At 37.7% G+C, this 19,435-nt stretch overlaps 2 protein-coding genes across 2 annotated transcripts; both read right to left on the bottom strand.

Annotated features, from left to right (window-relative positions):
• Positions 1-4,512: 4,512 nt before the first annotated feature.
• nmbb (neuromedin Bb) lies at positions 4,513-6,306 on the bottom strand. Its single transcript, XM_074625724.1, has 3 exons — positions 5,909-6,306; positions 4,898-5,085; positions 4,513-4,807 (listed from the first exon to the last, which is right to left on the bottom strand). The coding sequence occupies exons 1-3, from the start codon at positions 6,156-6,158 to the stop codon at positions 4,754-4,756; spliced, it is 492 nt and encodes a 163-aa protein (XP_074481825.1). The 5' UTR covers positions 6,159-6,306; the 3' UTR covers positions 4,513-4,753.
• Positions 6,307-9,901: 3,595 nt separating this feature from the next.
• On the bottom strand, positions 9,902-17,272 carry sec11a (SEC11 homolog A, signal peptidase complex subunit). Its single transcript, XM_074611683.1, has 6 exons — positions 17,092-17,272; positions 16,508-16,617; positions 13,955-14,104; positions 13,638-13,757; positions 10,455-10,512; positions 9,902-10,347 (listed from the first exon to the last, which is right to left on the bottom strand). The coding sequence occupies exons 1-6, from the start codon at positions 17,140-17,142 to the stop codon at positions 10,297-10,299; spliced, it is 540 nt and encodes a 179-aa protein (XP_074467784.1). The 5' UTR covers positions 17,143-17,272; the 3' UTR covers positions 9,902-10,296.
• Positions 17,273-19,435: the final 2,163 nt, after the last annotated feature.

The following is a 19,435-nucleotide window of genomic DNA, read 5'->3' as shown; positions in this document are numbered from 1 at the left end:
GGGATGTAATGTGTCATAAGCAATGAAACGAATTTTGAGAAGAATATTCTTTATTATTTTGTATATTATTATTATCATTATTATTATTATTATTATTATTATTGATTGAAAGCATTCAAAAGCAACAAATAATAGTGTGTTTAACTACATCCAGTGCTATCACCATCGTTCAGTGTCATCTGTAGAGTGTTTTTTGGAAAAAAAGATTAACTTTATCCAAGCAGTTGGTGCTGATTTCTCAATGGCGGGGAATAAATCTGGGCAGTAGGCCTACAATAGCTCAGCTAAAGCTTGTACTGATGCTGGTTCAATGGTTTGTTTGATGGTTTTTATCATTTTCCCTTCTTCTGAACACATAGGCCTAGGGTAAGCCTATTAAAAAACACTGACAGGCAGCATCAGCATAGAGATGTTTTCATGTGTAGTGTGGGTTTTTCTGCCAGAGGGTGGCAGTGTAGCATTGCAGGTTTTACACTGGTATAAAATGTGTGAGAGGAAGATATATCAAGTGTAAGCAGTTTGTAAAAACACCCTACAACCATATGATAATCCTTATGATGGATTCATACATTTTTCAACTGTTCATTAAATAATGATAATATACGCAAAGCACCCACCGGTAAAGAAATGAATGAATGTGATATGCCCCTGCTTTCTTTACTAAAACCTATGAGACCTGTGTGTGTCTCTTATGAGGGCAAGATAGATTACTTAATTGAAAATGTGTATCTTTGGGGCACTCAATCAACTATGACTTGGACTGGTGCCCAAAGCCTTGTTTTTATTGTGTTAAAGCTCGTCACATTTGTCTCTGTCAGCTTTCGTGTTCAAACTGAGCATTTACAAATGCAAGTAGAAGCCAAGGCTACTGCTGTTGACACAACATACATCCGCAGTGTGAATTATGCATCAACTTTCCCTGTTGGCTATGAATTGAGTCATTATTACAAAAGAACAATATAAAACAAAGAAACAAGCAGATATGCAGGGAGACAAAGACAGGGTATGAAGAGTTCCACCAAAGGCATAGACATATAACTTTGGGTCATAGCTTGCAACTAATACCTACCACTGAAGGGCTTGGTTGTGTTTACACTATAGGTTCTGTCAATCGATTAAATATTTAATCGCGATTAATCACATGATTGTCCATAGTTAATCACAATTAATCGGACATGTATCACACATTTTTTATCTGTTCAAAATGTACCTTAAAGGGAGATCTGTCAAGTATTTAATACTCTTATCAACATGGGAGTGGGCAAATGTGCTGCTTTATGCAAATGTATGTATATATTTATTATTGGAAATCAATTAACAACAAAAAACAATGACAAATATTGTCTAGAAACCCTCACAGGTACTGCATTTAGCATAAAAATATACTCAAATCATAACATGGCAAACTGAAGCCTGAAACTGAAACTGAAACAACAGCTGTCAGTGAGCTGACTTGACTATGACTTGCCCCAAACTGCATGTGATTATTATAAAGTGGGCATGTCTGTAAAGGGGAGACTCGTGGGTACCCATAAAACCCATTTTCATTCGCATATGTTGAGGTCAGAGGTCAAGGGACCCCTTGGAAATGGCCATGACAGTTTTTCCTCGCTGAAATTTTGCGCAAGTTTGGAGCGTTATTTAGCCTCCTACGCGACAAACTAGTATGACATGGTCATCAATTGCATTAATGCGTTAAAGAAATTAGTGGCGTTAAAACCATTATGCGTTAACGCGTTATTATCATGTTAACTTTGACAGCCCTAGTTTACACGTTGCCTCTCTTTTACATGTCACGTGAAAACATTACATTTATTTTCATACAAGTGAGTTCAAATTTCCATATCAATGTAGTGACAAAAATGATAAATTATCATAAATCGCTCGTGCATGAATGCAAATTGTGTTGCCTAGACCAGATATCACTATTTGCATAGTAAACGGAGTGATGTCCCACCTACTGTCTGTTGTGTTTGTTCAAATTGCCCTCACATGACACATGAAACACATTTACAAGCAAAGCTTTAATTAGTGAAAGGCAAAACTGTCACACCCTCATAGAAGCAAATGTTACACAGTAAATCATGTTGTTGTTTTGTTTCAAAACATGAGCAAATAAAGGGATTATTCATCCCCTACTGAAGTAAACTTGTCACACAGCAGCAGTTTAGGATAACAGGCCATGATTTGGATGACATTGCAGCTATTCAAAAAAAGGCCAGATGGCCAATATTTGTCTCTCCGTTGTAAGAAAATGAATTATGAATATTCAAGATGAGGATGTATATACGCTGGCCAATGTCTGTGGTGGCTGCTGATTACTTTCACTGAGCACCAGTATTTTGATGCAACTGAATCCCATGCTGAATATAACGTAGCATTTAGTTGTTGTGGTCTTCTGTTGTATTGTTATATGCTGATTGGAATTCTTTAATAGCCATATTTCCCCACTAGCTACATAACATGGCTAAACTAAACTTATTTTCCAGTGGCATTTTCCTGAGTCTTGAGACCATGTACTTTTCATTTGAATTATTATTAATCACATCATAGCAGAGAGTTTAGTGTACTCTCAGCTGGCCATCTATAAATATTGTTGATGGATACAATTCAATGTATAATATACAAAATATTAAAATATATTTTTTATATGAACTTTTGTGTAATCCATACCTCAATTACCTCAAAGAATCCTCCTGTCTAATTAATACAGATTTACTTATAGGGAATAAATTATAATGAATCACTCAATCCAACAAAATAATCATTAAAAAAAATCATATCTGTGCAGGAATGACATTTTCTTTTCCCTGGAATTTGTATTGGCAAGCATCAACTCTCATGTGAATTTACAGTAGAGACACGTAGCTGTTCATTTGTGTAGGTCGACAGAAAGAGGGATTACTGGATAAATCTGAGCGTACAAACGAGCGGAGCATTTATGTGAGCAATGGAGCAAATTCAAGGTAAACAGAGAGCACAGAGATGCTAAATTGAATCTCCCATCCCCTCGGGAGGAGTGAGGAAGCATACGTCGAGGGAGATCTGTGACACGCTCAAATTGTGTGGAGACATCACCTTCCTCAACAGTTAACACTCTGCAACATGTTTGGATCTGCTATTTTCATGAGAGGTCAGGACAGTTATATCCTCTCTCACACACACACGAATAATTATTGTATGAACACATTGAGCTGCACTGTGCAACAGATTAACATTCAGTTGCCTGACATTTCAAGTTAATTAATAAACGACACAGTATTTGCATTTGAAGGTGAAATGTCTCAGTATTCAAATACAGACTGGCACATATTGTGTTTATGTGCTATCAGTAAAACTAATAAGCCATGGCTGACATTACAGGGTTGTGAATTTTAGCTCTTAAAAAGTATTTTCATTGCAAAGACTGAGGAACAGCTTGCACTTTAAACCAAAAGGAACACTCAAGAATAGGTTTTTAAAGTCACTCGCTGTCCTCATCAAAGCTTTGAATGCAAGTTTGAATGCTTTGCTTTAAGGACTTTTATAACCTACTGAGCAGGCTCATTTTATCAAATTGTACCCAATTTTCTAGCCTAACCTACTTGTGTACAATGTCCTGCACCTGAAAGTTACTGAATTTAAAAGCTGTTAGTAGAATAGAATGAGGTTAGCTTTATAAAATGTGTATCTATGAAGAAGAAAAAAACATTTTCTTAGATAAATTATTAGAAACATATCTCAGTTCAAAAGCACCACAACATTTGAACCTCCATGAAGGTTTATTGCAGGACTGTTATATATTATAGCATTTAGGTGGACCTAATAAGCTGTGTGTGTTCTTTATTCTGTGGCCAATATTGTTGAGTAAACCAGAAATAGATCTGAATAGTGGATCAAAGTCTATGTTTCCTCCCACCACTCACTACTCTGACCACACAGAGCATATTCCTACACCTTGAAGCTGACGTAAAGCGTCAGACAAGGCATTGTGGGAGGGATATTGAAATAGCCTACCCTTTAAGTACATTGGATTAGCCCGAGGCAAAGAATGGGCCACCTCACCACCTTATTGATCGAGAGAACAGATCATCCCTTTATGCAAGGACAGGGAAAAGTACAAAAGATAATATCGATTTCACATCAAAATATTCAGGAAAGTGTGATTTATATAAGCTGCTGCCTACATTTGAATTTATATAAGTGCTATTTTGGAAATGCCTTTAGCACACAAAGTGAGAACAAATCATGCTCAATCAGTTGTTAGTGTTCATGGGCCTGTAAATAAGAGCTGTGGAGGTCACATAGCAGACTTTCCCTGTGAAGCTTGCAAACTCAAAGTTAAAGTGTTCGTACTGTAAAACCAAGAGTAACATAATTAAAGAAACTGTTCTCAGTTCATTTTTAGATATATTTAGGGGTATTTCAGAAGCCAATAGAAGAAGCCCAGTGGTGGAGCCATAATGGAGTCATTCTGTGTGCATCAAAACGTGATCGTTCAACATGTCATCATTGATCTGATCAAAGTCACAGCAGTGCAAATAATTATTTTATTTAATATAAATAACTTTAAACGACAAGACATCATCAAAATAAATTGGAGGAAAAAAATATTGCAAATGGCACATGAGCATTATGACAGTTACAGTAAATTACAATCATGATGAGCAGGAGACTGTAGACTGCATCTATAATAATGTATTTATTTTAACCCATGAGGCCAGCTGATGACCTCGGATCCGTGTTCATGCGCCTCAGATGTCATCTCTCTGCATCACTTTCTGCTTTGGGTGTAGCTTTCTAAAATCTTCATCAACATGTCAGCCTCCTGAAACACAGAGAGCACCATAACATCAAATTAAAATACAGAATTAATTTTTTTATGTGCAAAAAAAACAAACATTTTGACATCACTCACCTGGTTTTTCATGCGACTCTCTTGTGTGTCCACCTGAGCTTGCAACGCCACCCGCAGGAACTGGTGGAAGAGCTCCACCATAGCGCCCTGCTCGGCCGGCAGGCTGACCTCCAGAGCATCACCCTGCTGGTCCTCAGCTGAAGGCAGCAGGGGGGCATCCATCACGCTCTTCTTACCCATGAAATGTCCTGCCAAATCAAAAAACAATTTAGTTAATAAAGACTTCAATCAAGGAGATAAAAAACCCTTTTAAGAACAAGACAAAATCCAAAAGCAGAAAATGTGATCATGTAAAAAGGAAAATACATGTAATTATTATTATTTATTTATTTTATTTTTTTTATTTATTTATTTGATTGTGTTATAAAGTGATTACAAAACAAGTGAAGACATGTGCAGGGACAAAACTAACTAAACTAAAACAACACAAGGGGATAAATAATCATAATCACCATAATCATGGCACCTGCACTTTATGATCCATTTATTTGTCTACATTTTTATTTTAATGTTTTTATGTTTGCTTTAATGTTTGCTTTTACTGCCAAGAGCTGCTAAACTGGTTTTCGTTGTTTTCAATGACAATGAAAATAAAGTCAATAAAGTCTATTCTAAAAAAAGCAGGTTGAAGAATGTGCGTGCGTGTGTGTGCGTGTGTGTGTATGATGTGGATAACGGGTGTGTGTTTGGCATTGAATGAGGCTAGATGGTCATATATGACATATATATCTACTCTTAAACACATACAGACATCCTTCCTTTTATGTGTAGAGCATATAGGGGGAACAAAAACAAAACAAAAATAAAATAAATGAGTAATATATATATATATATATATAATACAGTATATACACATACACATACATATTTATAATATGAATAATAATAAAGATGATGATGATGATGGTCATGATAATAATGTCAATAACAATAATAATACAGGACAATACATGTAATTAGATTCATTAGATGCTGGTATAAAGCTGTTATAGATCAGATGGTGATTCTTACCTGTAGCCCAAAGATTGCCTCTTGGATTCACTTTAATTTTGGCAACTTTATTCCTAAGCTCAGTCAGGTCGAAACTAACTGCAGCGGTGAAAGACATGAAAGAAAAGAAGACGAGATAAGCGAACAAGCCACACTGGCAAACATTATTCAGAGTAAACCCTCTCATCTCAGCTCGGAGAGGCGATCTGTCCTCCAGGACGCAAATGTTTCCAAAGTGTCTCCTGTTGGTCGTGAGTTTGCTCAGACGCATTCTGCTTTTATAGGCTCTCCTGTGAAGGGGTGGGCTCTGTTTATGTTGCGTGTGTAGCTTCCTTTTGATTCTGCATAAATCTAAATGTACTCAGCAGAGTCATTGTGAAGGTTTCGTTGGTTGGACCGCGCCTCTGGCTGTGCGTATTTTACGCACCAAACGATTCATCTCAAACTCAGAGCAGATGCTGAATATTTGCTGGTAAACAGTCTTCTAAGCAACACAATTATACGAGTAGCAGGATACTAGAGTGCAAATGTTCAGTGGGGTTTGAAAAATTAAGGTTTGACTTTACTTTCTCTGTTAAAGGTCCCATATTATAAAAAAATGCGATTTTCATGTTTTTTTTTATTATAAAGCAGGCTTAAAGGGACTATTTGTAACTTTCAGAAATGCTTGTTAACAGCGACACCTTTTGGCCGTTAAGTCAACAAAAGTCAGCGTGTGAGTGAAGACAAGCAGGCAGAGGAGCAGAGACTCCGGTCACACGCGAGCACGCATAGGCGACCAGCATGGGATCCCGACCCGGTTGATTTATACGTGTAAAAAGTTACAAACAGTCCCTTTAATATATTTGTGAGGAAAATTCCCTCAAATAAATTCATCATGCTAATACAATTCATATTAAACCAATCAAATATTATCTGCCATAACGTGCAGTATATTACAACCATTAATAAACGCTTCACACACTGAAGTACTTTCTTGTGTGTTGGTGTAAACTGTGTGACTAGATCCACAAAGTGGAAGAGGCGATATAGTGAATGTATCCTTCTAGAGCAACACATGTAGTCATTTCATGCCCCAGTCAACCCCCCTCCCGCTCTCAGGGCTGCAGGCCTGGTCCCCTAACAATGAGCAACATGACATTTGGCCAGTTGCAGCATGCTGCTGTGATCACCATCAGTCCTCTGAGGATAGCAGAACCTGCTGATTCTCACTGCTAATTTAGAGCTGATAAGACAGACGGCCTCTTTGTCACTTCGGGGTGCTAAAGAAAAGTTGCAAGTTTATAGTGGCTGGGCTGCAGTTTGCATCTTGCTCTTTTCATAACCTTTGGCATTCGCACACACACATACTTGTGATGTCAGACATCCTGCACAGCTGAATGTCAGTCTAATTAGAAGACTGTCTGACCATCACCGCATCACTCTCACTAAGTTCACAGATTAGATGAACTGGGACAGCAGTGGTTTTATGCAACACTGCATTTTTCTAAGAAGAGGTGATGGATATCGCAATTAATTTCTAGGGTTAGTCGGTTGTTGCTTTGTTCACTCGGGGTCACACCAAAATGGAAAGTTGACAGTGTAGAAGCTTGTGCTCATACACACAATAAAGGCTACCGTTAACAGAACTATACAAAGTTGATCTAAAAGCAGCCAAGCATTAAAGGAGACTGCTTTAAACCTGCTGTAGGCAGGATATTGTTGGCATAATCGGAATTCATAATCAGAAATTCCATAATAACCTTTCATCCATCCATCCCTTCTCTGTAACCGCTTATCCCATTCAGGGTCGCTGGGGGGGCTGGAGCCGATCCCAGCTGACATTGGGCGAAGACGGGGTACACCCTGGACAGGTCGCCAGACTATCACAGGGCTGACACATAGAGACAGACAACCATTCACACTCACATTCACACCTACGGGCAATTTACAGTCAACAATTAACCTAACCTGCATGTCTTCTGTGAGAGGAAAACGGAGAACCCAGAGAAAACCTAATATCCTTTCAGCATATTGTAATTCAATTGCGCTGAGAGATAACTAAACTTCTGCACCTCCTCATGGCTGTTTTCAGGCTTTAAAAAATCTAACCCTTGACTGGAGACTTTGGTCAATCACAGGTCATTTCAGAGAGAGAGCTTTCCTATTGGCTGTTCATTCAACGGACGCAGCTGTCAATCATTCACAAACTCCGATCAAAAGGTCCTACTAGGCAGCACTAATCAAATATAAATCAATATTATGTTACTGTAATGTCTATTTCTGTAAAAATGTGAAAGTTTGCTCTGGTTGGTGGGCGGTGCTTGGTATTTCCTCAGCTTGATCAGCGCTGCCTAGTTTGACCGTTTGATCGGAGTTAGCGAGTGATTGACTAATGGCTCTCATAGATGGCAGGCTCCAGCTCGTTTTCCTCCGGTCTGTGAAATCCGGCAGATGTCATTAAGAGCACCAGAGGACACAGAGACACATGATTTTTTTTTCAGATTACTTGTCTCATGCACTACTGTCAGGATATAGTGACTGTTTTATAAAAATAACTTTATTTAATCATATTTGCTCTAATTCTACCCACTGCAGCTTTAACTCAAATAATTGAACATCCTCCCAATGGTTTTGTGACTGAACAAAAATAAAAAGCTCGACCTAATAATAAACCTGATCAAGGTCTTTGAGGTCTGGTGAAGACGACGCGCCAAATGCAATTTCAGTCCAAATTCAAGTACCCCAATAGAGTTTCAAGTGGATCTATATTATGATTATATGTTGATCCATACTACTGTATGATTACATGTCTGCGTTGGAAAGTCTCGGCCATATTCACCTTGATTGTAAGTACACTTTAAGTGTGCTCGTAAGAGAACAGCAACAAGGTTATCACTCAAAGTATGTCTAATGAAAATCTTAAAAAGAGGCAGCCGTGCCCCACTCCAGTGACCTTTACACAAGAAACTTCTCAAACGAGCCGTTAAACCATTTAATTTACAAGAAAATGTGTGAGCAACACATTATTTCTCTTCATTGGCTCCCTGCGCGTTTTAGGATTGATTTTAAGATTTTATTATTAACATATAAATCGTTAAATGGGCAAGCTCCGACCTATCTCTATGATCTTTTAAAACCACATCTTTTATCAAGGACACTCAGATCAACTGACCAGTTGCTTCTGACTGTCCCTAGGTCTAAGTTGAAGCTCAGAATTGACCGAGCCTTTGCAGTTGCAGCTCCAAAGCTCTTGAACGCTCTGCCTCCACATGTACGGCTGTCCCCCACACTGCCTGTTTTTAGATCGAACCTCAAAACGCACTTTTATTCCTCGGCTTTTGGCTCAGCATGAGAGTTGACTATTTTAATCCTTTTTCCTTTCCTATTGGTCTTAATGCTTTTATTATTGTAACGTCCTGTTGGTTTTAAGTTGGTCTTAGTGTTTTATTGTGTTGTTTTTATGTTTTTATGTATAATTGTACAGCACTTTGGTCAACTTTTGTTGCTTTTAAATGTGCTTTATAAATAAATTTGGATTGGATTGGATTATTTCTGGCACAGCTCTGCAAATTCACCCTAATTTGACACTGGTTTCATAGAATACATAACCTTAGGAAAGAAAAACAGGTAGTATTAAGTCAATCCTCTCCAACACATACATCTTATTTCAAGGAACCTTTTCTTTTTTTTATGAATTCTCTATAAAAGTGAGATGACATCACTCAACATTATATAGGATTAGTAACAATTTTCCTGCATGCCAGATGAGATATTGAGTTATTTATTACTCCCTAAAACAAATACTGGACAGAAGACATATCTACGTTTATGTGAATTAATTTGATTCCATATATCAATAAAAAACGATAAACAATCCACTTGTGACAAGTCTTTGACATTTCCAGATCACTATTGCTCAATCTCCAGAGACATTTTTTTAAAATTCCACCGCTGCAGGGTAGACGTCCTCTCTAGTGGCTGTTAATGTAGAACAGAGGCCAACAGGAAATGAGACAAAGAGTTAAAATAATCCATAGTGGATGGTAACCAGATTTCATATTTAATATCATTCATATTCAGTTGTCATAAAATACTTCACATATCTTTTTTTTCAAAGACAATGAACCAACAGGAAAAGAAACAAGAATTAATTTATCTTGATGAATGCGGTTTCACATTCTGAGGATTACAAATAAAGATCGATTTCAAACTAAAGCTAGCCTAGTTCCCTCACAAAAATATTTTTTTAAAGCTTGGATTTTTCAAATGTAAACACCCTATCCACGTTTCTACAAAATGTTCAAACAAATGGTACAAAAAAGCCAGTTGGGGTTTTGACAAAATCTAACTTAATTCTGTTTTGAAAGGCATGACTGAGGTTTCCTGGACGCGCTTTATCCTTCGTTGAGTCCTGAAGTTTGGGCATCTCACTCCCGGTGGACCAACACAAAGAGACCCAGCATGAAGAGAACAGCGTACTGCAGAATGAAAACACAGGGGGATTTAATACATTAAAATGGTAATGCTGGAAAAAGTAAGGAAATCTTGTCAACTGGGTCTGGTGCGATGGGGTCGACCAACTTACTTTGAACTTGGGGTAATCGTTCATGAGAATGGTGACGATTCCAATGTATGGCACAAACCTGGAGATGATACAAATATGTCAGTTAACTGATAACATTTCCTACAGTACACAAAAGCTCTACAATTTATGTCACTGAATGAAAAACTTTCATCACTTTTGCTAGCTTAAGGGATGTAATCAAACATTAGGGAGCAGAAATGAGTGGGGCCTGAGCAGTCAAATTAGAAATCCCCGCTAGAAATAAAAGTAAAACATGTCAAAATAACTTAAAGAAACAGTGTGTAGGATCTGGCGGTATCTAGCCGTGAGGTTGCAGATTACAACTTGTAGTAAATGGCCCTCTCTAGAGCCAGTTGTTGTGGGAATAGTTTAGGTGTTTTGGAGTAGAGCCAGTGCGTAGAATGAGTGTATGTGGGAAGTGAGTGGTGAAGCAAGAGAGAGAGAGCGGCGGCAGCGAGTCACGTTAACAGTATTTGGTTTGTCCGTTCTGGGCTACTGTAGAAACATGGTGATGCAACATGGCGGACTCTGTGAAGAGGACCCCTCTACCTATGTAGATATAAACGTCTCATTCTAAGGTAACAAAAACACAACGATTCTTATTTTCAGGTGATTATACACTAAAGAAAACACACTTATTAATATTATAATCCATTTCTACCAATAGATCCCCCTAATTGTTACACATTGGTCCTTTAAATAATCAGAAGACACCTTTCTGGGATGGGCCTAACACAATTATTACATTTTTTATATTATTTGAGCTGACCGTGATCATTTTGCACAATCATTGGATTCCACAATCAAATGAATTTAAAGCCAGTGTTACAAATGTGGCAACAAATACAAAGTGAATTATGTGCGTTTCCATCAGCTGGGTAAATAAAGTGTCTACCTGAGCCCAAGGATCCAATGTCAGGGAAAAAAACACAGAAACAGAGAGCTTGGCTGTCCAGATCTTACTGATGCTGAGCAGGTTCTTCTGTTTCAGCTCATATGCAACCGTATATTTGTTGTTCTCCGAAGCAAGATGATGACAGTGAGGTGCCGATAACGGGTCTCTTGATTTATAACAGTTAGTTACTCTGAATAAAAACAGTAGCTCCTCAAGAGCCATGTAAAGTTTCCGTGTCTTGCTTTCCAGCTGCTGGGTAAAGTGAAGGGGGTTAGTCAACTTCGGCCCTGGAGACAATCTCCCCTGTGCCTCTCAGCCGCGGTCTGGAAGCTGAAGCAGGAACGGTTAATCCCCGTTGCATATTAACTTTTGAAAATAATATCAAGCCTCCTTCTAGTCTTGAACTGCTTTTTCGTTACATTAGGTCAGCCTATACAACAGTTTTAGCTATTTAAAGTAAGTATATGTGAAGCAGAGCGAGAAACGAAACCGTTTCAGCAAACTATTAGCAGATTAATTCCCACTTCTTTGCCAACAATAACCACATCCTTTCAATGAGCAGCCATAGAAATATGGATTTAGATCTAGCAGCAAAGCCAAACACAACAGCACTTCTGTGTGGCATAGCATGAACAGAAAAAGACAATTAAATCATTAATTGCAATTATTTGTATGACAATCAATAATCTAAAATGTCATGATCCCGACACCCTTATTCTGAGATGAACATCTGCTTCGGCACACACCTAAAAGTGTTCAATGCCCTTCCTATCTGTAGGAGCAAGGGGTGTATTTGAGTTGCCTATCACTCAGTCACTGACGGTAACTGTGTGTGGAGGTGCAATTAATATCTCCTGCACACCTGCTTGTTATCAGTTTTGTTTGTATCAAGGTGAGAAGGGAGACCGCTATTAATTGTCCAGTTTTTCCGCATCATGCAGAGTGCATCTCCAAACAATAAACAACCAGAACACAGTTATAGAGCCGTGCTCTTTGTATGGACATAGCGCTTCAGACAGACCTCCCCACATTACATAACGCTATCCCTCTCACTCATCTGGACAAGCACTGATGAGGAGAATGAATTGCCTATGTCCTACCTTGTTCAATATAAATTAACTGGCAAAGAAAATAGAGCAACCCTAATCCCCAAATCTTAAACAGCAAAGATGAAAAAATGCTGAATGACCTTCTTCTCCATTTGTATCCAACCAAAGACAAACAGGGCTATCACACTCAATTCCATTAGATTGTACAAGTGTTGCTTAGGTGAAGTCATCTGTCCTATTATGTTATTAAGATATCTGTATTATTATGGATTTTACGACCTCCCAACCCTGGACGAAGGTTTTGCATACCACTTTGGCGACCTAGATGCATCACTGCTGTTGGCACAATGAATCATAATTCATAATTTGCATACTTCAGTGTTTCCCACAGGATTTTGTGAGACTGTGGTGGGTGGACCTCTGACCCCGAAGAAAGGTTTGTGCATTTTAAGGTTAAATGCATCAATCTGGGGCACTTTGAGAGCAAAATTAAGAGGCTAGATCTATGAAGAACTTTCTGCTCTTGTAAACAATTGTAAGCTCTATTAGTGGTGGAATATACAGTAACTAGAAATGGAGCAAATATGATTAAAAAAAGTTATTTTTATAAAACGATCACTATATCCTGACAGTAGTGCATGAGACAGGTAATCTGAAAAAAATCGCTCTGTGTCCTCCGGTGCTCCTAACGGCATCTGCAAGATTTCACAGACTGGAGGAAAACAACCAATCAGAGCCGAGTTGGAGCCTGCCGTCTCTGAGCAGCTGTCAATCACTCACAAACTCCGACCAAACGGTCAAACTAGGCAGCGCTGATCAAATATGAATAAATATTCTGTTACTGTAATGTCTATTTCTCTCCTCAAAGGTTTTCAGAAACATCTTGTAGTGTACTGTTTAGCACTACGTCCACGGCCCCGGGAAGTGGTGAGGTCCGGAGGAGGGATGCTATAAAGCTCACGGCCATTGGCCAGCCAGCCCACCCGTTGATAAGTGTAAAAATGTTTTGATTCATTATGAAACTGTGGCGGGACAAATTAACTTATGGTGAGCTGCCACAGTAATTAATAGGAAACACTGTACATACGCGTTACGGCTATATTTTTATCCATTACTGATGTGTTAAAAACGGGGGGAAAAAGACAAGTGGCCTCTTTTTGCGTACCTTCTATTAACAACTCGTACCAGCGTACTTTGATGTCAAAATGCATACAGGTTGGCAGGTCTGGATGTACTTACCCCCTAGCTCGTCCCACCACGTCTTTTTTCTCCAGCCAGTGTTGGCCCTGCTTGTACAGCCCTCTGTCATCCACTGCATTGTTGTCCCCTTTGGTCAAGAACTTAATGTCTCCATTTTCCCTGTGGACAAAGTATCAGCGTGATTTTATACAACAACGTACACCAAGTCCTCTTATTCAACACATCTGTGCCTGGATGAGGATACATGATGAGTGTGAAATATCACAGACGCCTCTCTGAGCATTTTTAGATAGCTTTTCAATACAATGAATGGCATTCTCAGGACAACAACATAATAATAAAATGTGTATTCATACTTTTCATGGATCTTTAGTACTCTGTGTACTATTGGGATCTCTCTGCCTTCTATCCTGAAGACAACAATCTCTCCGACTCTGATGGGATCCTCTACCCGGTTGGTCAGAAACAGCAGGTCTCCTCTGTGGAAAGCTGGCTCCATACTCCCACTGAAATGAATGGCAGATACACATTATCAAAGTTAGTTCACCAATCTCCACCTTTGTTTAACAGATATTATCCACCACAACTTGAGGCAGCGAATCTTTTAAGAGTTGAAAAGCAACTAAATGTTTACAGTGTAGAATTGTTTTAGAACAGAGAGGTATTAACAATGACTTTCAACATGATTGCTCAACATTACATGACTCAGATTAGGACCAAAAAAACAATTAAATCAGAACATCCCGACCCATCAGTGGTTAAACTGGGATTGTATTGCTTGAATTACTTAAAACTAAAAGGAAATACGACATGACAAAACTAAAAAACGCGGCATATCATCATTTGAACAGCACAGTCTATAATCTTATTTATCCTAACAGTATGATCAACAGGTCAACAGTTGATCAACTGCTTGCGTACGTTGTTACTGTTGACAACAGATTACTGTAGACTAGCAACAGGCATTCATGAGAGGACTAATTATCACACAGCTTAACAAAACTATATTTTTAGTGAGTATGTAATACGCAATTCTTCAAGATTGTTGACGACTTTAACTCGGTTTAATTCAGTCTGAGGGTTTGGGTGATGCTCACCCCCATGATGACCGCTTAAATCGCAAATTTACAGTACATAGAGAGAGATGCTATAGAAGTATAAAGTAAAACTGTAATTAGTGAAAATGAGAAAATCCATGAGTTTCAGTGACTGAGCAACTTCTCTTAACAGATGTGTTGTGGTACAGTATAGTTTACATTTTCGCAAATGTGCAACGTATCCTTGTACAACGGTTCATATGATATCTTACGGAAAGACGCACGTGTCAATTTCCACTCCAGTCTTTTAAAAATAAACTTCCATCTACACAGGAAACAACTTGTTTAGGTTTAGGCAACAAAACTCAATCTCTTAGTGTCTCCCAATAATAATTTACAGGTGCCTGAGGGAAATGTGAACCGTCCCAAAAATCATACTCGCACCAACAGTTGAGGCATTAATGTGGCTTACTTACACTGCCTTTGGATGATGTACGTGTTGTTTATTCTGTGCATATTTTTTTGTATATTTCCATACAGAACCCACCAACCTGGGAATTTGTTTACTATTAACAGTAAGTTAGTTAAATTATTAAAACACTAAAAGGAATCTAAATAGTAGTCCTGCCGACAAGAATAATATTACTTTTAAGCCACAGCCTCTCAATAACCCTCTGTTGTTTATGTCCCACAAGCACTGCTGTGTGCCTCTGTCTCTCGCTGTCTCTCCCTCCCTCTCCTGGCTGGTGGTGCCTCATTCCACATGATGGACCTTGACCTCCGTCCTCCAGGAGATTTAGCCTCTCTATCGATTTAATTCAGTCCAAAGGGGCTTATTGGCTTGGAAAACCAATGTTAACATTACCAAACAACTGTGGGCTAAAAACAAGAATCTGGTCCACTCTCTAGGTTACATGGTGGAGAGGAGATTGTGTTGCTCTGGCTCTATCTGTTTGGCGACGCCTGGAAGCTGCTTGACATCCTCCTGGATCCATCTTCTCATATGTTCACATTATATGTATACATTTTTGTCATATGGATTGTCTATGTTGTATTTTAATTATGTTGTGAACTCTGTTCACACGACATCTATTGCAAGTCTGTCCATCCTGGAAGGAGGATCCCTCCTCTGTTGCTCTTCCTGAGGTTTCTTCCTTTTTATTCCCTGTTAAAAGGGTTTTTTTGGTTACGTTTTTCGCTATCCAATGGGAGGGTTGCCGTGTAAAGGACAGAGAGAGTTGTATCCTGTTCAGATTGTAAAGCCTCATGAGGCAAATTTGTGATTTTGGGCTATAAATTGTGTCAGACCCAACTCACATCTTATACCAGGAGTACCAACTTTTACCTTCCAGCAGGAGATATAGAGTCCCACGGAGCAGATTGAACCGTTACAAACATTCATTCTTGCCGATGTCTATTGAACTTCTCAACAACTCGTAACATAAAGCTATTATAAGGACAGTGCAATATGTTTAGACAGTACAATTGGTTTAGACAGTGCAATATGTTAAATAGGGACAGTGCAATATGTTGCATCTGTGTAATATTGGACTATTGTCTGTGCAATATGGGCAAGACGGTAGACGGTGCAGTGCACTACCTGGGTGCAATACCTGCCATGGTGTGTGTGAAAGTATGTGCCATTATGTACGTGGACTGTGTTTGTGCTGAAACATCTGTTTCTGTGAAACTGTTTCCCTGCCTTGTGTGTAATCATTTATTATTGTTGTTGATGTTGTTTTAATTTGGTGTTTGTAACCGCAGTTGGACGGAGTCCAGGAAAAATTTCCCCACAGGGACAATAAAACAATATCTTATACAAATAAAATTGACTTCACCTGACTTAAATCCCAACACATGTGACTAACTTACCTGAGAACAACAACAATCGGACTCTCACTGCCAGTGACAACCATCAGTCCCTTCCAGATCATCAGAGCAGAGGAAACAATCATACCAAAGTTCAGCACCTGGTAATAGAGCTGGAAACAAACAAAAGAGGAAAATTGAATTTGAATAACTTCTCAAAACATAAGTGTGTCTTTACAGCTATAAATAACACTATTTCAGGTATGAACTAACCCATAACTCTTCATTTTGGTCCACCATATGTTAGAGATAACAGTGGTGAATCACTAGTAAGCAGATCTGACTCTAGCTAGCAGCTCCATGACAACAGTGTGGTAAAATGAGGAAATTAGCCAGCCACACTGAAGTCTGAATGACTGTTTACACAACCTTACTATAAGTCTATCATGCTGCAGTATAACGGGGCGTTTTGAGAGATACGTGTGCATAAAACAGAGCACTCTATATGTCGCTAACAAGTGGTCAGACCGGCTCCATCGTTATAAAGCGGTGAAAGGCTAGCTATAAAGGCTAGCTGTCGTTAGCTCAGCAGCTCTCTCTCCATACAAAGAGGTCGACTACATCACACTAAACTAGTGTTTACATACCTGCCGCTTATTCATGCGACGAACATCGTCGAGGAAGTCTAAAGACATCATGTTTGCAAACACTACTAGGTAGAAAAAGAGCACCTAAATCACATTAAAACGTTTAAAGGAAGCGAGCATATGGACCACTGAGAGACATGCATCCGAAGCTTGCTTCCGGGTGCGAGCGACCGGAAGTCCCGCCCACCCGCGAGCTGCTGTGTTGAGGTGTCAGTACACGATACGAGAGAGAGAGAGAGAGAGAGAGACAGAGAGAGAGAGAGCATGCAACCCCAGAGAGGTTTCAAAACTACAAGACTGATGTGAAACGTGTCGCTTTATCTGTAGTGCTTTACAGTAGTTTAGCAGCCAAGAGGCAATGTTACATTTCAATAAGAATATGGGATAGTGGACATAAAAAAAAGTCTAACTTTATTTATCCTGTGCAGCTGTTGCAATACAAAAATGGGATATAAAAGTCTAAGATATCAATGACAATGAGTTGCAAATCCAAAATATAATCTTTAGCCTAAATACAATGAAAGCCATATAGTATCTATCAATACAATAACATCAATACAATAACTTAGCAATATACAAAAACTTAGGAATATACAAAAAAGCAATAAACAAAATTTAGCAATATGAAAAAATTGCAAAAAACAAGATTTATCAATATAAAAATAATAATAAACAACATTTAGCAATATATAAAAAATAGCAATATAAAAAAACAATAAACAATATTTAGCAATATAAAAATAGTAATAAACTAAATTAAGCAATATAAAATATCAATAAAAAACATTTAGCTATATAAAAATAGCAACAAACAACTTTAAGCAATATAAAAATATCAATAAACAAAATTTAGCAATATAGAAATATCAATAAAAAACATTTAGCAATATAAAATAGCAACAAACAAAATTTAGCAATATGAAAAATATCAATAAACACCATTTAGCAATATAAAATAGCAACAAACAAAATGTAGCAATATAAAAAATAGCAATAAACATCATTTAGCAATATATAAAATATCAATATAAAAATATCAATAAACAAAATTTAGCAATATGAAAAATATCAATAAACACAATTTAGCAATATATAAAATAGCAATAAAAACATTTAGCAATATAAAATAGCAACAAGCAAAATTTAGCAATATAAAAAATATCAATAAACACCATTTAGCAATATATAAAATAGCAATATAAAAATAGCATTAAACTAAATTTAGCAATATAATAAATATCAATAAACAACATTTAGCAATATGAAAAATAGCAATAAACAACATTTAGCAATATAAAAAATAGCAATAAACAAAATTTTGCAATATAAAAAATAGCAATAAACTATTTTTAGCAATATAAAAATATCAATAAACTAAATTTAGCAATAAACAACATTTAGTCATTTAAAAATGAGCAATAAATAATTGAGTAATAAAATGAGAGGATTTTTTTGTTGTACATATATGTGAGGTACGATTGCACTATAATGTCCCCTTTCAGATTACACATAATCATTTGAACCATTATGTTGATAAAAAATATCGAGTGCAGCTTTAAAAAAATAAAAGTGTCAAGCTTTGACTAAAACATCCACAATACAATAACCTTTCTGTCTCATTGTGAGTCAAATGAAGTAAGACTTACAATCAGTGATATAATTATTATGACTCAGTGGGTATCACAAACCAAACAACCACCAATAAAAACAATCTCTCCGAATTAATAATTTATGACATATTAATGGCCGGTAAACTCTGTTCTGCAAATAAAACAGTGCATAAAGTGAATATAGGTGGTTACTTTCCACTACGACCTAAATCAACACCTGGACTGCCAAAATTGTAATAATCTAACTCACAAAAAAGAACAAATGAGACGCTTCCACCACCACTAATTATTAACTGCTTTCTTTTATCAGGGGCCACATCTAATTTCCTAGAGGAAGTGCGTTTGACTGAGTGAGTGAAAACATAATTAGTGACCACACACCTGGAACCCACCTGCCATGTTTGTTTGTTGACTCAGCCTGTGGAGTTTATTAGTAACACATATGTCATTGTTTGAGCCATCATTAAAAAGTCAGGATTTATGTTGGCATTTATATGACTAACGGCCTACTTAATTGTTTTTTCCTCAGTGTTTAAAAGTCAAGTCAGTTTAATTTCACAACATGTTCTGAGACAGTGTTGACTGTCTTTATTTTTCTTTTTTTCTTTCCTGGGGACACGTGTTTGGAGGGACTCCGTGTACGTCAATTCAGGGCCTATTGATGTCATACTAACATGGTGTTGTGGAAATTGACCTTACAATAAATTGTAACTCCAAATTGTAAATATAAAAAG

This window comes from Sebastes fasciatus, chromosome 2 (assembly GCF_043250625.1).
Source record: "Sebastes fasciatus isolate fSebFas1 chromosome 2, fSebFas1.pri, whole genome shotgun sequence".
NCBI lineage: Eukaryota > Metazoa > Chordata > Actinopteri > Perciformes > Sebastidae > Sebastes > Sebastes fasciatus.
The sequence above is the reverse complement of the archived record's forward strand: the minus strand, read 5'-3'. Positions and strand labels throughout refer to the sequence as shown.